Source organism: Drosophila bipectinata, chromosome 3L (assembly GCF_030179905.1).
Source record: "Drosophila bipectinata strain 14024-0381.07 chromosome 3L, DbipHiC1v2, whole genome shotgun sequence".
NCBI lineage: Eukaryota > Metazoa > Arthropoda > Insecta > Diptera > Drosophilidae > Drosophila > Drosophila bipectinata.
The window spans coordinates 8,222,323-8,247,678 of record NC_091738.1 but is presented as its reverse complement, the minus strand read 5'-3'; the positions used below and the strand labels follow the sequence as shown (position 1 = coordinate 8,247,678).

The 25,356-nt window shown below is 42.3% G+C and overlaps 4 protein-coding genes across 6 annotated transcripts in view; 2 read left to right on the top strand and 2 right to left on the bottom strand.

Moving 5' to 3' along the window:
• The window catches only part of LOC108133850 (COMM domain-containing protein 4), a 203,038-nt gene that overhangs the window by 141,549 nt on the left and 36,133 nt on the right, over positions 1-25,356 (top strand). The gene's annotated exons all lie outside the window — the stretch shown is intronic.
• Positions 1-25,356, bottom strand: part of bbg (big bang) — a 108,507-nt gene that overhangs the window by 74,064 nt on the left and 9,087 nt on the right. For 2 of the 3 annotated variants that reach the window (XM_017253998.3, XM_070279490.1), the window contains 2 exons: positions 12,892-15,291; positions 9,378-11,686 (listed from right to left, as the gene is read on the bottom strand). In XM_017253998.3, the coding sequence (XP_017109487.2) occupies positions 9,378-11,686; positions 12,892-15,281 (4,699 nt within the window). In that variant the 5' untranslated portion in view covers positions 15,282-15,291. Of the gene's footprint in view, positions 1-9,377; positions 11,687-11,793; positions 11,847-12,891; positions 15,292-25,356 lie in introns of those variants that run through there. The other variant, XM_017253999.3, reaches the window with a different exon arrangement.
• Positions 21,207-22,041, top strand: LOC108133907 (uncharacterized). The gene is made up of 2 exons (XM_017254008.3): positions 21,207-21,844; positions 21,901-22,041. Exon 1 carries the CDS (start codon positions 21,309-21,311, stop codon positions 21,810-21,812), a length of 504 nt encoding a protein of 167 aa, XP_017109497.3. The 5' UTR covers positions 21,207-21,308; the 3' UTR covers positions 21,813-21,844; positions 21,901-22,041.
• Positions 23,181-24,728, bottom strand: LOC108133904 (trypsin-1). Its single transcript, XM_017254004.2, has 3 exons — positions 24,350-24,728; positions 23,417-23,985; positions 23,181-23,354 (listed from the first exon to the last, which is right to left on the bottom strand). Exons 1-3 carry the CDS (start codon positions 24,726-24,728, stop codon positions 23,181-23,183), a joined length of 1,122 nt encoding a protein of 373 aa, XP_017109493.2.

Sequence of the window (25,356 nt, the reverse complement as noted above, 5' to 3'; positions counted from 1 at the left end):
TAAATCCTATAGCTGCCATATAACTGAACGATCGGAAATGACCCAACTTTTGTGTTTTTGAAGATAGAAAGCTGGAACTTGGTACAGATTATATTTTGATCCATCCTACCAAATTTCATAAGGATCGGCCAACTATATCCGATGTTTGCGATATATATCCGGTTTTAGCTGCAAGGGTATATAAACTTCGGCTCCGCCCGAAGTTAGCTTTCCTTTCTTGTTTTATGAAAATTTAAAGCTCTCTGTATTACTATTTTGGCCAGAAATCTTAACCAGCAACTGTACCCACTTTAATCAACCTAACGCCATTGGAAGAGACTCACATCCAAGAACCACAGACCGGGCCACTCATGCAAAATGCTGTCCATGACAACAGCAGCACTGGTGGTCAGGGGGTCGCCATTCTCCACCGCCTTTCATCGAGTGACTTCTGGTCCACATATCTGCGCTGTTGTATAAATACACTCCCGGCTATAACTGTCAATGTCAATAGGTCGGTTGTGCCTCTGCTCCTGCTCCAGTGCCCCCCTTTGCTGTCATCCTGCTATCCTGGCCATTTCCAACGCAGGATGTGACTGGGACAGCGAAAACACAAACACAGCGTCGAGCAAATATCGTTTGCAATCGAAACCATGGATGCCAAAAGCCTTTCGGCAATCACACTTGCATAAAATTAAATATTTATCTTATTGATAATTTAGTTTAAAATTTATAAATCAAGAAATGGAAACTATTATTAGCTTGGCAGTCTCTTTGTTTTCAAGCTTGTTTCCAAAAATATCTAAATAATATATGTTGATGTTAAGAAAACTATTTCTTTGGCTTCAAAAATAATAAAAACATCCTTGACGAAAGGTTAAGAAAATTTTTATCAGTGTCCTCACATTTATGAGCTGCTCAACCAACTTTTGAGGCAGGGAATCGAATACCTCGCTGTCCTTTTCAACTCTACTGCGGTTTTAACTGATTTTGCGATTTTGCGATTTTACGCTTTCATGTTGGCACAACGCACCAAATAGAGGCCGCAGAGCCTCGATTTCTTCTGGGCCATGGAACAGGCGTTGGATAATTGCCGCAAGATTTGCCGCCGAAACGCAAAAAGGCATAATTTCGAATTATATTTTTTTTTTATTATTCCAGCCTCCAGGACTCAGGACTGCAAAGCCACAAAACCGAATTTCAAGTATTTGTGGTGGCGAAATCAATATGTAAGTCGCTGGTAATTGGGTGAGAAGAACTGACGATGAGTTTTTATTGTTTTGCGGTTACAATATATATCCATATATGTACATCAGACCGGGTAGATGAAAAAACTTTAAATAAAATATAAAATTCAAGTTCATCTGATGAGTCAACATTTTTAAGCTCATCTTTGGGCATCCTTTGGGAAGTCAAATTAATTAAATTTCACGCTTCGTGTGATTCTTTCACAGCCCTTTTTATTTTTTATAAAAAAAAGTGGGAAGGACAGCCAACTGATTCAGTTGGTAAATAGTAGGAGGCGCGAAAATGAGCAAACGAAGTTGAAAATTGCTTAATCCTGCTGACAAGACAGTTAAATGAAAAAAAAAATGGACTTAAATGGCCAGGAGTCAAGGTCCAACTGGCCAAGATATTGCTAAAAAAACACTTTAAGAAAATTTGTAGAAATCTTAGAATGATTTGATAAGAATATGTTGTACATTTTCTTATTTTCTTATTCAAATCTTATTCCCTCCCTGATCATAATGTCAAAATTGTATGTATTTTTTTTGTTCAGTCTGATTCTAGGACCCCTGATCACAAACGCGCAATGGGGGGGAGCGGTATGTATCGACTGCCGGCAGGAGAACGATGAAAAGTGTGTGATTGAGGCCGCTCCTGGATGGAGCTGTGGCACAGAGTTGGCAGGCAGTCACAGAAAAATAAGAGCAGCACCCATGTCTCCAACTACTCATGATATGGACGTATGTGTACCAGAAGGTCTTGATGTTCAAGGTATTTCAGGGCATTATCTATAATCTACTATTTTTTAATATTTGTGTATTTTTAGACGACAGAGCTGGTCAGTTGGTGATTTGTTGCTTTTGGTCCCCGAAACTGGGCTGCCAGGTGGTGGTGCCGAAATCGGGCTACGTCCCCATGGAGTGTTCCGAGTGCCAGAACGAAAGGGTCAACAACTATGTAAACCTCACAGCTTGTCCCTGTGTAGATAAGAGGTCCGAAGGAGGTGGTCGGTTTAATTATGGATCCAAGTCCATTCCGAGCAGTTCATGGCCTATTTTAATTGGCCTTTGTCATATAATTTTTCTAAAAACGTTTTAGAATTCTTCCGGGCAAGCTCATCGTTTTAGAGCCTTAAATTTTAAATGTTTTAGGTCTTAAGGCTCTAAAACAGTGACCTTGTTAAGGGATTCACAAACCGAAAATTAAATAAAAAAAAAATAAATATTTTTCCTTTATTTTTTAAAGTTTTTTCTTTTAAATACAAAAGTAAAAGCTTTTGGGAAAGATCCGGAAAGGAGTCTGCGATTTTTGCTGACAAGGCGTTTCTGTGCATAATTATGCAAGCAGGGAATAAAAAGAAGACACGAGGCTTCACTTTCGGGGTAATAAAGCAATGAATCATTTGCAGACTTTCAGCCAACTGGACCTTCAGAGGGTTCCGCTGTACCAGTACCTTCCCTCAACCAGTTGGGGCCCCTCGGTCTCTTAACCATATCCTGTGGACCTCATCCCGTCGCGACTGCAGAAAATGTTGACGCATCGTAACATTGGTTATTTGTGGCCTTGAGCAGCAAATGCGGTAATTGAGTTTCGTGTTTTATGATTATAGTTTGCTAGCTTTATTAGCTGGCCTCAAAAGGGTTTCGGTTTCAATAGAAATGTCTTCGCCTCGCAAATTGCACTTAAAGTTTCGCACTGATCGTATAATTAGAATGATGGGGCATTGCCTCTAAAATCCTTTTAGCCCTTTACTGTGAAATTGAATAGCGTTTTCCTTAATTTCGCCCCTGCGCGAATGCTGGTCGTAAATCACTCTATTTTTAAGTACTCTTGAATGGGTTCTTTAACAATTTTTTATTTCCTAATTTTATGGCAGAGATATGACCAAGGGGATAATATGCCATCGTAGGCAGGCTTAAGGTAAATCATTAATTGAATGTTAGGCTAGAGGCATAGTTCATTATTTAAATGAACTAAAGTCTTCCTGTGGACCCTTTTTAATTTACTCTGAACCCTCCTGAAAGGCAACCCACAAAGTTAATTATTTGTGTTTCGTAGCATGACCAATGCTAGAGCTTGCAGAGACATTATGGGTCTGGGGCCATTGTTTTATCGGCTGGCAAAATCGACTGAGTCGGCTGGAAAAATCACATGAGCGCGAACACATCATAAATGTCAAGCTGGCGAGAATTATGACACACACGGCTGGAGTACTGGGAGAGAACCCCTCGAGGAGAACGGCGGAGGCTTTGCTGGGCTTTCCAGCCTTATGAAGTCATATGCAGTTGAAGCGGCGAGAAGTCGGGGGTCGACTCATATCTGAACTTAAGATTTCGTGGTCCGTGACCATTTGGAAATGTGATAATTGCAGCCAGTCCAGGCAACATGGTACACTAGCTGGATGACAGAATCGCCAAAGGCACTCGAAGAAAATTAGATGCTGTTTTTGAGAGCCAAAAAAATATAACTAGACTTTAGCTATATAAACTATATTTTTTCGAGTGCATCAGTTTTCTATATTTGTATACTTTTCTGCCTGCAACTTTCTGACACAAAAGTGCAGCTGGGCTTGGCTCTGGCTCCTGGTCCTGCTGGGGTTCTGTGTTTCTTTTTAGGTTTGGGCTGCACATTTCCACATCCACCTCCAATGACTTCTTTCGCCCCTTATCTCCGCAGCTACTGTTGCACATTTCGCATTTAATGTGACAATGTCACTTTGTTTGTGCCCGGCTATCTGACTGTTAATTTCCAAGACTCCGGGCAAGTTCACACTCTTAATTGGATTTGAAAGTGCAGAGTTGCGGAGCTGCGGAGTTGACACCTTCTTTCTACCGGGCTAACTCCCTCCTCTCACCTGTCAGCCGATTGGGCCCGGCTCCTGTGAAATGGGGTTAGCCCCGAAAGTCTTCTGCAGATCCATTAATGACTTTAGCTGCGCCAAATGATAAAGCCTGAGAACTGAGATCGGCAGATCTCTCAGAGCAGTGCTACTAACGGTAAAGATGTACTGGAATCTGTGGTCCAAATATCAAAGGAAATAAATTCCATCTTCCAAAAACAACTTTCTTTTATAAATAATCTGAACTTTTACTAGACTTTGCCATAAAATATCAAAAGGTATGATTTTAAATGCCCTTTAATTTGGAAGTTGATGACTGACTGTTCAGAGATTTGGGATCCCTTGAAAATTGCGTTTTCCCCTATAGGGTCCACAGTGATGACTATATCTTCCCCAATTCTCATCCGATTCTCAAGCGGAGTACCTTAAACGTTTTCTGGATCGATTCCCCACCATTCTGCATCAAAATCCTGAGACAAAATAGTTTTTAGATTTTTTGTCCATTTTTCGTGTTGGGATCCCTTGAAAATGGCGTTTTCCCCTATAGGGTCCACAGTGATGACTATATCTTCCCCGATTCGCATCCGATTCTCAAGCGGAATACCTTAATCGATTTCTGGATAGATTCCCCACCATTCTGCATCAAAATCCTGAGACAAAATATTTTTTAGATTTTTTGTCCATTTTTCGTAATGGCGTCCCTTGAAAATGGCGTTTTCCCCTATAGGGTCCACAGTGATGACTATATCTTCCCCGATTCGCATCCGATTCTCAAGCGGAATACCTTAATCGATCTCTGGATAGATTCCCCACCATTCTGCATCAAAATCCTGAGACAAAATATTTTTTAGATTTTTTGTCCATTTTTCGTAATGGCGTCCCTTGAAAATGGCGTTTTCCCCTATAGGGTCCACAGTGATGACTATATCTTCCCCAATTCTCATCCGATTCTCAAGCGGAATACCTTAATCGATTTCTGGATAGATTCCCCACCATTCTGCGTCAAAATCCTGAGACAAAATATTTTTTAGATGTTTTGTCCATTTTTCGTAATGGCATCCGTTGAAAATGGCGTTTTCCCCTATAGGGTCCACAGTGATGACTATATCTTCCCCAATTCTCATCCGATACTCAAGCGAAGTACCTTAAACGATTTCTGGATCGATTCGCCACCATTCTGCATCAAAATCTTGAGACAAAATATTTTGTACATTTTTTGTCCATTTTTCGTGATGGGATCCCTTGAAAATGGGGTATATACTTTATAGGATCCGAGATATCTCCGTCACTGCATTTCATACTTCTTACCAATATTGTAACACCCTCTGGAAGGGTATAAAAAATTGAACTGAAGTATTGAGAAGATGATTGGAAGACCGAATGAATAAGTAGATTGATTGAGGAATGACCTGAAAGCCTTTTCATGCCGAGTATCTGCCACGAAATTCCGCCACTTACCTTTCATATATTCGTGGCAAGGCACTGGCCAATATGTGGATAATGTATTCCAGGCCAAAATAAAAATATAAAAAGGGAATCGGATTGGCAGGAAAAAAAGGAAATCGAACAAACATTGATATGCACTTTTGGAAATAAAAGAGGCCAGAGTTTAAAGTTTAACCGACTGCCAGGAAATACTTTTGGCCATTTAAGGGAAAAACAGAAACAATTGAAAAGCCGCAAAGCCGCATAACAATAAAATTAGCTGGAAAATCTAATCAAAGGACCCCGAGGCGCCAATGACAACAACAATCGGAACAGCATGTAATTACACGAACACAACTGACCAGCAACAGCCATAAAAGCAAAAAAGAAAACTGCTAACCAATTGAATCCAACCGAACTGCAGCGAAAATCGAAATTGAAAATTAATTTCAAATTAAGGGGGGAAATACAATTAAAAATTTATTTTTTTCGAAAAATTTTTTTTTGTCTTAATGTACTCTAAATATATCTGAGAATAAGCCTTTAAAAGCATAAAGCTGTCCGGTACCTATTTTCAAAGTAATACGCAATTTAGTGAGTGCGTGTCAGTGGTAAACTTTAGTGAGTGGTAAACTTTAAACGCTTCTACTGAAAAGTCGTGTTTTCAAAGTCGCCGTGCAATGTACAGGTCAGAGATTTCATTTAAATCGAATGCGGTTTTTTGCTTTATGTTTGAAATGAAATTCTCCACAACATGAATTAAAGGATTTTTCATATTTATTTGTTATAACATGTTTTTTTGACGAACAAAGTCGAAAAAAAGTGTGTTTTTTTTAAACATTTTTTTCAATTTCAAATTTTTTCATGGAAAAACCATTTTTTTACATATGAAATAATTCATGTTGTGCGCTGTACCTCTAAGTTTAGTGCCCAGTTGCTGTTTTTTGTTTTAGACGTGATCCTGGGCCTGGAGACTGCACGGCGCAAAAGTTTATCCCCCAAAACACGACTCCACATTATTGATCATAAATGGGCTTAATTACAATATTTTTCGAAAAACTTGACTGATTTTTATTGCCCAATAATTTTCTAATAACATGCAAAAAGAATCGCTAAGATTCATTCAATTCCCTACTTGCATTTCACTCCCAAAGATAGGCCTCATTTTAGGCCTTTTAATTGTATTTCCCCCCTTAATTTGAAATTCACAAAAGCAATAAATTTTGTGCAACATTCGTGACCCACAACCAAGGCATTGAAGGGGAGTGGAGGGTGGAGGGAAAGTGTTACAGGAGTTCCTGGACATTCGACCTGTTAATGTCGAAAATGTAACTATTACTATTCAAATAAAAAGACCAACTTGTCAATGAGAAACAGCAGGAAGTACAGGTCAAAGGCTTGAGAAAATTGGACTTATGCACTAAGAAAATAATTATAAATATATAAAAGATTTTAAAGCTGTCTATATACAAATAATAAAGTATAAAGATTCAAGAGTTAGGTGTTTGTATTTAATATTTCTATTATTCATTTGGAAACACCTTTGAATTTTCTTCAACTATCCTATATTGGTCATTTGGTTTATTGGTCATTTTCATGAATATCCATTAGCCCAAAACAATTAAAAGGCCAAAAGGGGTCAGGCCACCCAAAAGCAATTATACCAGAAAACTGCAATTGAAATGCATGTCAGTCAGTCAGCCCATACCTGGCTCTGACTCCCATTTCCATCCAAGCCTTCATTGTAAAATGGCACTGGAGTATCGATTTTATTTATTTCGGTGTCTGACTTATTTACAATTCCGATAAGAACTAGCTTTTGGCCATATGGTCATCATAAAGGCAGACAAACTGCTAACAGATAAAGGCACCCCAGACCCCATCAAACACTCCAATGGGCGTTATCAATGCAGTTTGTTTTCTGGGTATTAACAAGCCACGGTCACAACAAATATTCCACACACACAAATGATAATTACGAAACACAAAAAAATAATAACTTCCATTTATGAAGCCAAATGAAATTCCAGAAATATTATTCAAGGTACAAATAATACAAAAACCTGGGGCGGGAAAGAAAAATTCACATTTCTGTGGAGGTTTTAATTGCAAATTTGTTCGGCGGCAACATAAAATAATGATAGAACCCAGTGCAGTGATAAAAAAATATAAATATTGTTATATGCGAGGGGAAAAATCCGAAACAGCGAACATATCCATGAGAAAAAATAACTTATTTTGTAAGTTTTATCAGGCGGCAAGTGAAAATAATACCAAAAGCAATGGGGTTCGTCCGTTCGCATAGAAAAAACATGTTTGGCCTACAATGGGAGTAATTCTATGATTATTAATATTATAAAAAATAGTTTCCCTCAAAACTTTTAATGGAATCTATCTAAAGTTTGTTTTTAAAACGTATATGTCTCGAATAAATATTAACTTTTAAATATATTCCACTCTTTTGATGTACTTGTCTCCACTGTCTCTGGGCATATGCAAATGTGACGAGGCTTTCCCAGGCAAATTTCATTATTATTTCACACCCCGAACAGAAATCCAAACCCACACAGAATATCCAACACCTCCCCAAAAACGCATTTTGGTATGTAAATATTTTGGCGCGTGCTCGAATCCCAGGGAGACTATCGAGACTATCGATGGGGGACTGGAACTGGTGCCAATATTTACCTGTTTTTTTGTTTAATTAAAACATTCTACCCATCTGCAGGAATAATCTTTCTCGCTCTGTCTACGCTCTCGAATTTTCCCGTAAATGAAATGCAAATTTTCCTGGGCAAAAACCCTGGCAACTGGGGTGCAAATCCAATCCACATGAAATATTTAAGCCAAACTATTATGGCAAAACGAAATGGCCATAGGTGAAATGAAATATACGCACTATAAACTTTCACAGATTCATTTCGCCATAATGGCTGGCATTTTGTTTATTATTTAAATGGAAAATTGTTTATTGTTTGGTAGGTTAATTTTCAAATCATTTTTATCAATTAAGTTTCTAAAAAAAGGTGTATTTAGTCTTCTGGAAACACCCAAGATAGCAAACCAATTAAAAAAATCTTTCACTCTGGTGATCTTGATACATCCTCCTCCTACATTCTTTAATCCTAATTAGCCCTAATCTTATTAAACCTTAACAGCCAACAAATTGAAAGATAAACTTCATTTCCATAGCATAATCTGGTCAATAAAAACAATAGCCAAAAGCCAAAACATTATTCCCACACATGGAAAGAGGGTGTCATTAAAGCACCGAAACTGAAAAATACAAAACCCTAGAATAAAAAACCGAAACCGACCAAACAAAACTCTGGCCATAAAGTCCATTAGTGGCCGTTTTGCATACGCAATGGGTTGGGAGGGCTAACAGGGGCGGCGCCAGTGCGGGGGCGTGGCCGCGGGGCAGCTAGAGGAAGCTAAAATTGCGGTCAATGTGACAAGTTGCTGGCCATGGCTGTAAAACTCATTTGGTGTCCGATAATTGCGTGTGTCGAGTCGTTGGGGGGGTTTTTTTGGGGAAAACTCGCCGGGAGTCTCGGGGTGTCGGTTGGACAAATTTTGGAAGTAAACAAGTTTGTGGGACGAAAAGCCCTAAATCCCATGCGGTTGCCACATCATGTTCATAACAAAATTTTCAAACTCTAATAGGTTTAACTTTCAAGAGAGGGAAGTATTAGGACTGCAGGGATAATGCAATTTTGAGCTTGTATTAAAAAAAATAAAATAAAGCCTTTCTCTAAAGGAGAATGTGATCTCCTAATTATTATTACTTTATGTTCCTAAATCAAATATTTCTAAAGATTAAATACTTCTATAATGACCCCCTTTCCCAACCCCAAAATAGTTGATTTTGAATTGCAAAGCAAATGAAAATTTGATTCGCACTCACCTGATTCATTTTCTCTGTTGAGCGACAACATTGTCACCTCCTCGATGGGGATGGCCTCCTTTGGTCCTTCGGCCTGCAAAAGCACTTCATCATCCCTGGCTGCAACCGCATTCTCATCATTGTCATCATCATCATCCTCGTCGGTCGTCTGATGGCTGCCGTTGACGACCTCGATGACACTTTGCACCGAGTCCATCGATGATGTGGCCGACACCAGAGTTGGCGTGGATATTGGTGTGGCTACCGAGGAGGAGGATGAACCGCTGAGCAGGCCATTTGATTCCTTGTGCAACTCCTTTGGCCCCCCTTGGTTGCCGTCATCCGGCAGATGGTGACTCTCCAGCTGCACCAGTTCATCCGGTGGCAACTCAACCACGGCACTCGTTTCCACGGTGGTTTGGCTGGATGCCACATTTGGCAAGTCGACGCTGGCCAAGTTAATGATTGGCTGCGCACTCTTCCCAGACTGCTCCTTCACCTCCCGCTGCTGCTCCACGCCCACAATTATCCGCTCCAAAGGCTTGGGTGGCTGGGAGTTCTCCAGACTGCTGCGTCTCTGGCTGGGAGTGGGCTTGCCGCCGGATCCTGCCACCTCGGTTCTTTTGGTGGGCACTGGAGGCGGCGCTGTCTTCGGTTTGGTCACCCCAGCTGTGAGTTTTGGTTTGTTTGTGGGCACCGGTGGCTTGGGCTTTGGTTTTGGCAAAGGTGTTGGAGCCTTCTTCACGTTGTCCTTGGGTGCTATAATGTGCTTGTGCAGGACATAGCCCAGATCTTCTTCCACAGCTGGGGAGAGGACCTCGATTTTGGGAGAGATCAGAGCTGGGGCATCCTTTTCCTTCGGGGAGACAATAGCTTCTTGTTTGGAGACCTTGACTTCGTTGGTTGATTCTTGAGTTTCGGTTTTGTGACTGGTGGTCTCTACAACTTGGACATCCTCCTTGACTACCTCCACTTGGGTCTGAACCTCTGGGAGAGACTCTTTTGGGAGGACCTTGATCTGCTCTTTAAGTTCCTGGTGAGAGACCTTCCGCTCTTCCTTGACTTCTTGGTGGATGAGCTCGACTCCATTTTCGACCTTTTTCTGGGTGACTTCAACCTCTTCCTTGGTTTCCTGGTGTACGACCCTAACCTCCTCCTTAACTTGCTCCTGAACTTCTTTGGAAGCTTCGTTTGGGAACTGAACAATGGTCTCCTGGACTTCCTCCAGGAGCTGAGCTTCCCCTTTGGTTGCTTCCTTTACCTCCTCTGGAGCCTGAGACTCCACCGATGCATCCTCGAAGGCACTGAGGTCGAAGCCCTGCTCGTCGTCGGCCAGCTCCAGCTTGTACAGCTTTTCCGCCTCCTTCTTGACCTTTTGGTAACTCTCGATCAGCTTTTGGGCTTCCTGCTCGAGCCGTCGCTCCTCGTCGGTTTTTTTAAGGAGCTTCGCGCCCTTCTTTCCGGCCACGTCCTTGCTCTGCTCCACTTTCCTGGTTACCTGTTTCTCGCCATCCTTCACCACAGTGAGGGTTTCGCTCAGCTCTCGCTCCAAGGTGGGCGGGGCATCGTCCGCGGACTCAGACCCGTTGAGGACCTGCTGGGCCTCTAAATAGGACTCCTTCTCGCTCGTCTCGCACTCCGTGTAGGTGGTGAGCCCCTCGCTGGCACTCAGCTGCTTTCCCCGCTCGGATAGGGTCAGGGTACCGCGCTCGATACTCTGGTTATCCCGAGGACAGTCCAGTCGCTCCCTCAGGCTCGACTCCTGGGTGATCGTGGCGGTCAACGGCTGCTCCTGCGTCTCCTGCTCGTCGCCTAGGTCGAGCAGGTTGTCGTTGCTGCTGATCTTCTTGAAGCGGGCGCTGCTGGACTTGGAGTTGGCGCTGGTCACCAGCTGCTCCTTCCCGGTCACAGCATCCCGGGTCCTCAGTTCGCTGAGGGTCTGCTCCTCGCTCTGTACACGTCGCTCTTCATGGACGGTGGTCGTGGTGATGGCGCTTGGCTCCGCCGCACCATCTTCCCGCTCCTCGTAGGGCTGCAGCTTGAAGGCCACGTCCGGGATTAGGGTGGATGTGCTGCTCGAGGACGAGCTGGAGGAGGAACTGGTCTTAGTGGTGGTCACCCGCGTGGTGGTGGTGGTTCGCTGGCTCCTCACAGTGCTGCTGGAGGAGTTGCTCTCCTGGCTCTGGTTCGTTGTGGTTTCGTTGAGTTTCTCCACTCTCGATTCGTTGACGTCATGGTCAGAAATCTTATCGTCAGTCAGCTGGGTCAGTCCACCAGCGCTAGCCTCCATTTTGGCCACCTTTTTCGGCTCCTCTGATTTGACGAGGTTTCTGGATAAAAGAACACACAAATACCATAATTATAATTACTTATAGGAATTCTTATCGGCGGGTTGCGATATATGCTAATTGACTTGTTGCCATCACCACCTGCTCACCGGAATGTCAACGGAGACAGGTTCAATCGATTCCCGAACCTTCGCCCAGCGATACCAAAATCATACTGATTTCCCCCCGGCACTTCCAATTTTCGTATTGCCATTCCCTTATCGGCCTGTTGGCCACTATCAGATATCAGAGTGTTGGTAAACACACCGGCATTTTGTCTTATCAGCCTTTGTTTTTTATTTGCTTCTTTTTGGTTTTTATTTGGTGGGGGTTTCCTCTTTACCCTTTCACCCTCGATTAGCACTATGAGCTGTCAATAGGTGTGTGCATGGGTGCTTGATGAAATTGCACAAAAGTCCCCCACCTTTTCTACAAAAGGTGTACTATTAGTACTATCTACTAAGTTTCACCCCTCACCCTTTATGTTCCTAAGCATTATAATCGTTTTTTATTTGAAAATTCCTGAACTTCGAGTCAGACCGATTAGATCTAAAGTTGGAAGGAGGTCCAGGCTGAAGCTAAGAATCAAGCTCCTTATATATAAGGCCATTGTAAAGCCAATCTGGACATATGGTATCCAGCTATGGGGGACGGCGTGTCAAAGCAACCGAAGGATCATTCAGATCGCCCAAAACAAGGCCCTAAGAACTTTAACTGGAGCTCATCCGTTCCACGACAATGCGACAATCCACGCCCAACTGAGAGTCCCATATGTGAGCGAAGAAGTTCAGAGATTCGCCAATAGGTACGTGGTAAGGCTGGACCGACATCCTAACCCTGAGGCCATCAATCTTCTGGACAACAGCTACACCACAAGGAGGCTGAAACGGACCCACCCACTGGACCTCTGCCACTCGGGCGAACGGGACTGAGCTGCAGTTGAAAAACTAACAAGGCCCACTAAAGGGCCCGACAATAATTAACTTGAATTCTATCGCTAAGGTCTACTGTTAAAATTAGTTTCCTAGGATAAGCAAACATTGTACTACTCAATATTTCATTAAGTTAAGGTCCCATTATACAATTTAATTATTGTCCATAACTTCGGACAGATTTTAAATATAACTATTGATTGATTGATAAAAAAAAAAAAAAAAAAAAAAAAAAAAAAAAAAAGATCTAAAGTTTGGAAAGTATTTTGTACTCACCCATTAGTCAGGGACTGTGGCTCCAGGGAGGAGAACTCCTCCTCCACCTCTCCAATAGTGGGCAGCATATTCGAGTGCCAGAACATATTGAAGTAGGCTTCCGAGGGCCCCGGGCCATTGATGAGCTCCGGCGGGCCCAGCTTCTCGCCATCCTCGCAAATGTACTCTCGGTTGGCGGCATCCAGGTCGTCTTCATCCTCCTCCCCGCTACTGGAACTGGAGTAGCAGGTGGTGTTCTGGTTGTCGTCCACAATCTTCATGCATTTGCCAACCACCAGGGGTGGTGGGGATTCCCGGGACAGATCTGCAGCCTCGGCGGCGGCGGCTGCCAGGAGAGCCGTGATATTGTTGTGCATCTTAAGGGAGTCATTTTCCTTGTCCTTGTCCTGACTGTGGACCAGGTCGAAAAGGCTCGGTAGCTTGTCCTCGTCCTGCTCCTTGCTCTCGTACGTTTGAATCTTGAAGCGAATCTCCCGGTTACTTGTGGGCGATGGAGTTCCCACCGGCGTAGTCCTGGGCGTCGGAGGACTCTGCTTAAAGGTCTGCATGGTGAGCTTGGGCTGCTGTTGTGGTGGCGTCGTTGGCAGTGTCTGTAGCTTGGGTATCTGGGTCTTTTGCAGGGACTGCACCCGCTCTGGTGGCTTGGGCTTAGGTCCTTTGGGGGATCGGCCACTGCTGCTGCTGCTGTTGCTGCAATTTGAGCTCAGGCTCTCCAGGGAGTTTGAGTTCTTGGAGCCACTACCGTTGAGCAGGACAGGGATGAAGGTCCTTTCCGGAGCCTCGGCTGAGTTGGCTCTTTGCAGAGGAGGCCTGGGACTGGACTCCTTGGACTTGCTGCGGTAAAGACTCAACTTGAGATCCGTCTCGGATTTCTGCTTCTGCAGCAGCCGCGGTATATTCGAGCCAGGTGAGGTGCCATTCGGGCCAGGTGATGGTGACTTGGGCGCCGGCTTTTGGACTTGGACAGGAGTTGTGACTACGGGAATGCGGGACTTGACCTGCGGCGAGAGCTGCTTCACGGGTTGCAAGTGCAGCTTGATCTCGCCCTCTGTCTTGGCCCTTGAAAAGTTGGCTTTTGGTATCTTTGTGGCACTTCCGGGCGAGTCTTTCGTGGGGACTCCGTTCGTGGGTGTCTTTGGCGAATCCAGTTTGGGAGCAACATCCTTTTCGTTAGTCGGAGTCACGGGCTCCTCCACTGGGGGAACTCGTGGCGGAGCCACCTCGATGGGTAGCTTTGTGGGAGTAGGTATTTTCCGCGGCATGGGTATGATGGATCGTTTCTTAGCCTCTACTGTGGCCAGTTGGATTCGTGGCTTCGGCGTGGGCGTCGTCTCGGGACTTTTCAGAACGACATTCTCGTAGACGTTCACCTTCTCGGTCTTGAACTCGACATTCTCGTAGTTGTTTCCGGGGATAAGTAACTTTGGATGCCCCAGAGGCTGCTCCAAGGGTAGGAACTCCTGCTCCAGTAGGGTGAACGGTTGCAGGACCTTGGCCAGCTCGTGTCCATTTAGACTGCTGTCGGAAGAGTAGTTCGATCCCATGGAGAACTTGTCAATTACTGTGGATATGGTGCTGGCGGTGTCGTCTGACTCGGAGCCCGCCTTGATGGATTCCGTGAGGAGGTTGATGTAGTACTCCGCATCTGGCGGCGGAGTCAGCGGCTTCTCGATGACCAGCTGGGCCTGGTTCTCCTTGGAGTTTTGTCGCCTGACCAGCTTCCTGGGCGGCACTGGAGGCGGTGGCGGCGGCTGGGCGTTTAGGGTGATCGAGAGCTGCTCCAGCTGCTGCAACTGCTGGGGGTCCTCCTCGCTGGGCGGCTTCTGGCCATGTCCATTACGCACTACCAACTGTATGGCCACATTGTCCTTCAGGCCTCGCACACAGTCGATGCGTGTCATCTCCGTCACATCCCGCCCATCAATGCTGACGATCTCATCGCCCTCGCGGAGGCTTCCCCAACTGGTGGTCACCTTGGAGGCGGGACTGTCGGCGGCACAGGACTGGATGTACAGCTTCTGGACGAGCTCTGTGCTGCGGGTGCCGCCCTGGAACTTCAGCCCGAAGCCAAGTCGCTCGCCCGGCAAGCGAAATACTGTTACATCTTCCACCTGATCCTCGTTCATTTGGATCGGTATCGCAGTTAAAGGATTCCCCTGGGACTGCTCCTCCTGACGGCGCTGCTGCAGCAGCTCCATTTCGTTTATTGTAAGAACTGTGATGAAGGACGAGTCCTCGGCCACGGAGCTCTGCCGCTTGACTAGCTTCTTCAAACGATCGCTGTCCTTGGATGAGGATGTGGGATCGTCGACTTCCACAACGGTTATATAGTCGTCGGCTATGGTTGCTGTCTTTGCTGTGGTGCCGTTAGCTTTTGGTGTTGAGGCCATTTTGTTAGATCTAAATGAAAAATGGATGAAAAAATTAATTATATTAAAAAGTGCTCTAGTTAAGAAATTTTATAAAACAACTTTAAAAACTTATAAAATTTAATCATTTAAATTTCTTTTTTTTCATAGTACATTTTATTATTTCAGTCCAGCCAAGATCGTTGGCTTAAAAACTGGCTAAAATAGAAAGTGGTTGGGTTGTGGTCTTGGGTAAAGCTTAAATATAATATTAACACGTTGTTGAGATTGTTGGTGTAAGCAAAGTTTCATACCACCAAGCGGGTGATGTACAAAATGTATGATGTAAAACTCGACGTAAAAATGTAACATGTACATAATACAAGAAACAATTTTTTTTAATGACACGAAAGGAGCCAAAGATCGTGGTAGCCAAAGTTGATATATGTACATATGTATGTACCTTTGCGGTTAAGTTACAGTTAAAGTTATAAGATGATATCGGATGGAATATGTACTGCAAATGTCGGAGGGAATATATACATACTCCAAGTATCGGAGATAGCATCGGTATTTTATTATCAAAGTGGTTTATTTTAATAAAAATTGAGAAAAGACATAAGACATAACCATAAGACATAGTCGGATATATTTGATATAAAATAACAGCAAAAAAAATTACAACAAAAAAAATTACAACAAAAAAATTACAACAAAAAAAATTACAACAAAAAAATTACAACAAAAAAATTACAACAAAAAATAATTACAACAAAAAAATTACAACAAAAATAATTACAACAAAAAAATTACAACAACAAAAAAATTACAACAACAAGCAAAGCTTACAAGGCCATAAACTTACAATAACAACAAAACCAGAAAACAAAAAAAAAGGTTTTTGCTGGATTTTCGGGCCTGCTTAGGTGCAACCAATGAGAATCGAGGAGGAGGGCGCTATTTTTTAATTAATTATTTTTAAAAATTTTATTAAATAGTTACCAAATTAAAACATCTTTTGAAAAGTTATTATACGCAAACAAAGCGTTAAATTTGGCTCTTCATTACTATTCTACTTCTGGCCGCCCTTAAAAGTAGGCAAGGGAAATATGAGGGTTTACATTTTAAGATTTTTAAATTGTAAACAACTATGTTTTCCTTAAGAAATGATAAAGGATTTTTGTTGTTTTGCAATCCCTGCAGATTTACATATCCTGGAAAATGTATGTTGGCTTATATAGTACAGTTATTTAGGATATATATCTAAATAAAAAAATTTTTTAGTTTCTACATCTTCAAGTAGAAGCTAAAGCAACTTTAAAACCCTCTTAGTAAAGGTTAACCTTTAACTTTAGAGAGTGAAACCTTAGATCTAACAAAAATCTGTGATGTCTGACTTTTAAAGCGCCATCCCACTTTTTTTTGGCCATAACTCTTTCCGCTTCCTTTGGCTCAGTCATCTAACTAATGGCTGTTGGGATAGATGCACGGGAACCATGCATTTTTTTCTGTTGCCTTGGAACAGTTTTTCCTTGGCTGCTGCTGCCATGTTCTACTGTCAACAGAGTTGGAAAAATTTTTATTTATGCACTTTGTAGCGCCAAAAATTCTCCGGCGGCACCTGTCAGTCAACACTTGGGAAAGCACAAACAGTTAGGGAGGCCGCGGGGCCACGGGAAGCAAACAAAAATGAACAATCTGGGCTGGGGCAATGGGATCCGGATGGACACTGGTAACTCTGACTGGCAGGCAGGCAGGAAGGCTCCAATGGTGGACAATCACTTGAAATAATTGTATTAAATATAAAAAATTAAATAAATTTAAAGAAATTTATCTTAGGCCTTTTTCTAACAAAATGTTTGAGAAATTGTGAGTTTAGAAGAGGTATAGATCGATCTGGTTATCTTCAGCCTAATACCAACTGCTTATCCTTTCTCATCCTTTATGTTATGTTTTTGGATATTTAATATTTCTTTACAAATATTTTTAAATAAATCCCCATTTCCCCCAGTGCATCTGACAAACAAAAAGGCGAAATGGGGCGCGGATGAAATGGCGAGATGGGAATAGAGGATGGTATGCCATGGCAGGCGAATGCCAGTCAAAGTCGCGCTGACTGACACAGTTTGCCATTTTCGAGGAGGAAGCTGCTTGACCAGTAGATGAAGAAAAACTCCGTACACACTAGAAGGGCAGCTAAGGGAGCCAGGCAATTGGTAAGTGCTCGCTGTCTAATTGAAGTCAAATGTGTTGCTTTGAGCTACTTTTGGCCAAAAAAAAAACAGAAGAAATTGTTGCCTTAATCAAATTCATTTCACACCAAAAGCCATGCCAACTTTGACATTATACTGCACAGAAATTGTAAGCCATTTCAAGCCAAAGAAGGAGAAATATTTCACAGCTCACAAGACAAAAAAAAAACTGGCTCAATGAGGGCTTCGGTCTACAGTCTCAAGCCCAAACTGTCTGCCACATTGTCTAAAGGTAACAATTTATATAATGAAACTGATTTCAAATTTGTGATGTGCAGGCTGAGCCAGAAACTTGATTTGGCCCGCCTTTGCGGTCCAGTTCTCGTTCCTGCTCCCGTCATTGGTAATTACGGGGTACGCGGATAAAACAACAGTTATAGCAAAATAAAAAAAAAAGTTAAGGACCATGGCTAAAAAAGTTACACAAAAAAAAGAGACAAGGATTTTACAAGAAAAGCCTTGAATATCTGGCAATGGAATGCTCTAAGGCTAAAGTCAATAGACTGTTGGGGTTAGAGCAATTAATCTTAAAAATAAAATATTAAAGTGAAAAAATAATAGAAAGTATATATAAAAAATACAAATATAGTATTGATATTTAATCTCTTTTTGTAAGGCCTTTTAAAATCATAAGTCCAAATCAAAAGCTTAACTCTTTTCCTTATTTGAAAGGGTATATGGGTAGGAAAGTATGACAGTAGCGGTAAAAATACAGTAAATTGAAACAAGTTTAAGAACTGAACCGACCAGTGTCGTGTTTATTGGTCACCTGTCCGCCAAGGCAGAGCTTCATCGAATACTTTTCGATTACTCTCCCCCAAAAAATGTAACCGAAAGATGGCCAAAACCGGGAAAAACGGGCAGAAAGGCAAAGGAAGGAGCTGCAACATGATTTGGCAACTTTCTTGCACTCGACTTGCAACCTGTGGAGAGACTATAGAAAAAAAAAACCCGTAGCTAAATCATCTGTTCAGATTTTATTTTTTTTCATTTTAGCTTTTGTTGAAAAAACCCACCTGACTGGATGACTGTTGTGTGGGTGTCGGTGTGGTGCAAGATTTTTGCGGTGGCTTTGAAAATTGTTTGGAATTTCGTTGCTCCGCCGTTTTGCAACACGTTGCTCGATTCCTTCTTTTTTTTTGTTTGATAAAAAGAAAGTTGACATAAATTGTTTTGTATGTGCTTCTTTTTTTTGCACTTTTGTGGTAGCTTTGCGGTTGCCATTTGGTCGTGCACAGGAAGGAAATAACTGAGACTGAATCGAGGTATATGTATTTTTTATACCCTTGCAGAGGGTATTATAATTTTGTCCAAAAGTGTGCAACGCAGTGAAGGAGACATCTCCGACCCTATAAAGTATATATATTCTTGATCAGGATCACCTCCTGAGTTGATATAAGCATGTCCGTCTGTCCGTCTGTCCGTCTGTCTGTCTGTCCGTCTGTCTGTTTCTACGCAAACTAGTCTCTCAATTTTAAAGCTATCGTCTTGAAACTTTGCACACACCCTTCTATCCTTTGCACGCAGTATATAAGTCGGAACGGCCGGGATCGGCCGACTATATCCTATAGCTGCCATATAACTGATTGATCGGAAATGGTATAACTTTGGTGTTTTTAGAGTTAGAGAGTTCAAATTTGACACGAGCGCTATTTTTGGCAAAACATTACGACATGCCAAATTTCATAAGGATCGGCCGACTATATCCTATAGCTGCCATATAACTGAACGATCGGAAATGACCCAACTTTCGTGTTTTTGAAGATAGAAAGCTGAAACTTAATAGAGATTCTATTTTTGGCCAGTTGATCCAACCTACCAAATTTCATTAGGATCGGCCGACTATATCCTATAGCTGCCATATAACTGAACGATCGGAAATGGTACTTGGTAGAAATATCAACTTTCGTATTTTTGAAGATAGAAGTTTGGGACCTTTTTTTAGTTTTTATATTTTAGTTAATTAGTTTTTTTATGATGTAATCATAAGGATCGGCCAACTATATCCGATGTTTGCGATATATATCCGGTTATAGCTGCAAGGGTATATAAACTTCGGCTCCGCCCGAAGTTAGCTTTGCTTTCTTGTTTTTTTTGGCAAAGTTTTTGGTGTGGGATCTTTGGGTTTTCTTTTTGGGGTAACTGCTTGCGTTTTGAAAGTTCGTGAAACAAGTTAATCGCCCCCGTCTTTGTCTTGATTTTATGGTTAGTTTACAGTGACAAGGGAGTGATAAGTGAGTTGATTAAGCTTAATTTTACTTTAGCGTTATGCAATCGGAAAGTTTGGCAATTGTTACGTCTGGAGATTTGTTTCTTCAATCAGGTGCTTTAATTTAATTTCATTGGCATTTCGTAATTTGCCTAACATAAAGCCTAACATTTTCTTACTAATATTTGCATTTTTTAAATTCCCTATCTACTTCCCCTACGAATAATCATAGTGCTGCTTTCCCTGTCGGGTTCCCATATTAGGCATAATAATCTTAACTTAAGGCACTTCCCATTTCCCCCTCATTCGATTTCATTAACAAATTTCCTTGGTGTGTTTTGAAAAATATGCTTTAAATGCATTTAATTAAAAACATTTATGCAAATTGCAAGCGCTGGCTATTAAAATAACAACAAAAAGCAAGTGCGCGGATGAACAATGAAGGAAATAAAATCCCCTACCTCGGCCCCTCGGTTTTTCTCACAGAAGCAGTTACACTTAGAGAAATGATTTTAGATTCTATTAAAATAGGCTATACCATTTTAAGAAAATAATCCTCAGTTTTATTACTATATGTATGCTAATGCTTATGGTATATGCTTATGATACCTTAATAAAAGTATCTTTTGATACAGATTTCATAAATTTTTTCCCCATTTTGGTTTCACACCATTTGCTATGCGACTGACCGCAGTTACCACCCCTCCAACCCCATCTGGAGGTCCCCTTTTCCTCGCCCCTGACTACTCTTTCTTGCTCATTATCTTCGCTGGGGCAAATTATGGGAAACTAGCGCAACATTTTTTTTATTTTTTGCCCCCAACCTCCTCTCTGCGGTAAAAAAAAGTCAATGCTTATGCTAATTTTTTTTCGCTGCGGAACTTCCTTTGTCCCCCCCTCGAATGCATTTTAATTGCACTTTTTCCTGCTGCTCCGCAAGAAACTAATAACTAGCAATTTATTAAAATTTTTTGCGGTTTCTGCCGGCAAAGTGCCGCGTTGAAGCGGCAAACACTCGTGTCTTGTACGATTTTGGACACTTGCTTTTGTTGTTTGAGCCTAAAAAACAATAAAAAACAAGTTAATGAAAAAAGTCCAAGAAAATAAGCCCAGAAGTGGCTTTTTGCTATGCGAGCCAAATTCGTTCAGCGAGGCGTGAAAATTTCTCTACCCAAGTCGCTGGCGATTTATGTGAGAATTATGTTAAATTAGCCAACGAAGCGAAGCACCTCCCCCTCCCTTAGCCACTTTGCAGATCAGATACATTTATCAAAATCAAAAAAATTAAATTTCAAAACAAATTCGAAGGCAAACAAGTTTGTTTTAAGAGACACTAGTGTGAACTAGTTCATCTTTCTGGGAGAGTAATTAACATTATGAAGACTAATTAGATTATATAATTAAAATTAACATGGTAATAAAAAAAAAGGTAATCCATTGTTCATTTAAAATAAGAGACTTTATTTGAAAAGCCAAAAACAAATTCCCATATCTCAGATTTTTAAGTCAAATTTTATTTTAAAATCATTCTCCGTACGAAACAATATTATCTTAAACTTGAAATTAAGTTTCCTGAGAAAATCCCAATTCTAAAAAGAAAAACCAACAATGGAAGAGTCCTTAGGATGCTATGAAGATGACCTAAAAGCCAAATCCCTTCTCGATGACCTTTACCTGCATTTACTTAACCTGATCGAGGACGAGGTGATGTTCCACCAGGAGCTATGCCACCAGACAAGTCGATCGCGAATGATCCTGGCCAGAATCAGAATGCAGCAGGGTACCCAACGGACAGCGTCGGAGATCCTGGTGCCTGTGTGGCCACCCTACCGTGCCCTCTGCCGCCTCTTCGAGGACTACACTCCGTGGGGTGCTGTCGTAAACCTCTGCCGGTATCCTATCGCGACCGAACGGGGATTCCTTCAGCCGCTGACGAATATATTTGGAAGCTTAATCCCCGCCAGCTTGCGAGTTGCGAAAAGACACTGGGACCTATCGGTGGAATATTCTGTGGAATGTGCAAATATGCGAAAGGAACTGCTGTCCACCATGTCCTCTATAAGAAAACTTCGGCTACGGCAATGCAATAGGAGACAATCGGGTGAACTTTGAGCATAGAAGGAAATCAAAGTTTTAAGCGAAAAGTAAATATTATAAATAATAACTCAAACTTTATGTTATTCAAACTTATTGTCCTTAGAGTATTTCATAATTTGCTTTGGAATGACCTTAAAGAACCAATAGAAGTCATCCGAGATTAAAAGAATTACTCATTTTGATGTCAAGAACTCTCTTTAAAATAAATGTATAAAGCCAGACTAGTTTAAGCGAAAATTTATCAAATAATTATAAATAAAATATATAAAAGTTAATAATATATACCATTTTTAAATTATTATGATGAGTTTAAAGTTTATGTACAAAAATTCCAAGATTTTAATCCATTCGGCAGCTAATAAAGACCTAGTACCTTGTTGGTCTTACATAAAAATTACTAGAAAACTCTTTCTCATTAGAGCGTTATTAATTAGGGCTAATTTAGCATTTCCCCGAACTCCCGTGACTTCTCGTCACTAATTTTCCCTTCCACAGCCTCCCAAGATCTTCTCTCTGTCTATATATTCCTCTCGATAACCCTTGCAATGCCGGGCATCAATTATAGTCTAGTTAAAAATAAAATCAAATGCCAGTGCAGCCAGCATTGACAACATTGTCGATTCGGTGGCAAGTCTGTCTCTCCTCACTCCTCCCCTTGGATCTAGGAGAGCCGCTCCCTTGTCGTCAGACCGCCTCCCCCTCAGCCTTTTTGGCCAAAGTCGTGGCGGCGGCGGCAATTATGCGGCATTTTCTTTGGCCCCTAGCCACAAACGAGTTTCTTTCCGCCGAGATATCTTTGTTTTGCTGTATTTCTGCGACATGCAGAGGCAACTACAACAAAATACCAGAAATAACTTGAAAATCCATTAAACAACTGTCGGGCACAACTTGCCTTGTCCCGGCCGGGGCCGAAAGGGATAAAGATAAAAGTTTTGTCAACTTGGCCGGAGCCTCGTCGAGTCTGGAGTCTGGAGTCTGGACAAGTGATAACAATGTGTCAGGCAATGTCCTTGGCTTCAATTTTCGCTCCAAAATAAAACCTCAACTCTGTTTTCGATTTTTTATTGATTTTTTTTCGCGCAAAACACTCTTGGGGGGTAAAAAGTGAAAGGCCACTCTGCTAGGGTTTCCATAACCTGTTTCCACAAAATATTTGTGCAATTTGTATTTTCGTTGGATTTCTTTGCATTAAGAAAGTAAAACCAGATGTTGTTTGAAGGAGTTGCGTGGGTCAATCTCGTTCCACTTATGATTAGCCAGAAAAAATAGATTGAGTCAGGGAATTGGAATGTTTGGATTCGAAATCCGTTTGAGAGACATTACTGGTAGAAAACTTTATTCACAAAAATATAAATAAATAGTGCTTAATTGTTAAGGACTCTCTCAGTTAACACAATAACAAGAGTCCCTCGTGTTGACGGCAACCCAATCCAAGTACCGAGACACACGAGTATAGACGCCAGGAGCATCTGGCTTGGCACATCCGTAGCCAAAGGACACCACTCCTGCCAGTCGGTATATGCGATCTTTCACAATCAAGGGGCCACCACTGTCACCCTGAAAATTTCCAAAAACAATTCGATATTGGCTCGACTGTTTCCAAAGATCCTTCAACCCACCTGACAGGCATCGCGACCTCCGGTCTGGACGTAACCGGCACACAACATGGTATCCACAATCATGGTCTTGTAGGAGGTGGCGCGGCACTGGGCATTGGTGATGATGGGCACCACCGTCTCCTGCAGGACACTGGACGTGGAGCCGCCCTCCTGGCTGAGACCCCAGCCCGCCACGATGGCCTTCTGGAAGTCAAAGTTCTGCAGCCAGTTGCTGGGCAAGCAGGCCGGACGCATGGTGTCCACCAGTGGAATCGGTTGATCCAGTCGGAGGAGAGCTATATCATGGACCAGGCTGACGGGATCGTAGCCCACATGGGCATGGGCGAAGGCCACCTTCCGGGTCACTCCCAGGTGGGTGGAGCTCCTGTCCAGCTGCAGGAGACGGACGGACACGCCCCGCATGTCCATGCCGTGGACGCAGTGGGCGGCGGTCAGGACGTAGCGATCGTTGATCAAAGTTCCGCCACAGAACAGGAAGGTACCGCGAATGATCTGGGCTATCCAGGGATATTTATTGGTCCGCACCTGGGTGCCGCCCACAATGCGATTCACATTTGGTACGCCGCAGGCTGTAATTTGGTTATGGATTGGATTAGGGAGTCACAAGGGGGATACTAGAGTCTTGCAGTCGGAAATCAGGGAATGAAACTAGAGTTTGACTATATGGACTATAGTACAATAATTTCCTAAATAATAATATAGTACAATTAATTAAATTTAATTTAATTAGTATCCTATTTTATAGTTTATGGCACTAACTAGAGAGGAGATTAAGTTATTCACTTAAGTGGCAGCACGATTCAGGTAACACGTTTCGCCTCAAAGTGCTCTCCAATAACCGATTCAAATTCGCAATTATTAGCCCGAGATTAGCCGAAGATCGTTTTCGTTTCATTCCCCGCTTGGATTTCCACAACACTTTTTTTTACTCACTGCAGCTGGCACAGCGATTAACGCGGAACGCCTTGGCACCACCGCCCTCGAGGGGAGGGGCGAGGGGACTGCTGGCCTGGTCCGAAGGAGTCTCGCTGCTGGCCACGCCCAGCACACTCGATAAGATTTGCTGTTTGTGGCCCTCAATCAGATCATCAATGAAATCGGATTGGACTCCAGGCGGTGGGCCGGAGGAGTCATTGGAGTCCGATATGGAAGTGCCATTGACTGGCAGAGGTGGCAGTCGCGCTGGCTGCGCTGGCTTCGGATAGAAATAACCGCGGGAAGGTGGTCTAGAAGGCCTATAATTATAGGCAGCCCAACTGGAATCGCACAGCAGAGCCACAAGGAACACAAGAGTTGGCGGATTGAATATCATTCTGCGAATCGAACCGAACGAATCGCTTAGCAAACGCCAACTGACGGGCTGCTTTAGCCATTTAACGGTTCTTATAGGCCAGCCATCCGATCCTAATATTTAAACCCATATATACCACCTATATATATATATGAGAAACATTAAAAACTTAATGATTCTCTAAAACTGTCCATCAAATTATTTTATCAGCGGAATGAGCCGAAATTTCTTTGCATATTCCGAGTTAGCGATCGAAAGCCCTTTATCAACACTTGACCCAGATTCGAGAAAAGATCGTGAACCCATTTGTCAATATATCAGAAAAATATCATTTTAGCATTCAACAATACACTCTCGCACAACTTTGATGTTCTGTCTTTATCAAAATTTTATGTTAATTGTCGAATCGGATCCGATCAGCTTTCTTTTCGACTGAAATATAGAATGAAATAGAAAAAAATCCCCATTTCGTTTGCTCATAAATCTATCAGAAGTCTCAATTTGTGAGATTTATAATTTTTATATGGGCTTCAGAAATTGGCAATCTCGTTTGCACATTAACACGACCCATAAAACCCGAGCCAAGCTAAAGTTTAATGGGTTTATTAAAGGTTAAACCGCATGTGAGGAGTCTTCTTTATAACAGGTA

What these genes read in the sequence shown, in the direction of transcription:
- LOC108133907 (XM_017254008.3), top strand. Translation starts at nt 21,309, where the DNA reads ATGGAAGAGTCCTTAGGATGCTATGAAGATGACCTAAAAGCCAAATCC.
- LOC108133904 (XM_017254004.2), bottom strand. Translation starts at nt 24,728, where the DNA reads ATGATATTCAATCCGCCAACTCTTGTGTTCCTTGTGGCTCTGCTGTGC. An exon ending in TAATCGCTGTGCCAGCTGCA is followed by an intron (nt 23,986 to 24,349) that starts GTGAGTAAAAAA and finishes ACCAAATTACAG; the next exon opens with CCTGCGGCGTACCAAATGTG. An exon ending in GAGGTCGCGATGCCTGTCAG is followed by an intron (nt 23,355 to 23,416) that starts GTGGGTTGAAGG and finishes GGAAATTTTCAG; the next exon opens with GGTGACAGTGGTGGCCCCTT.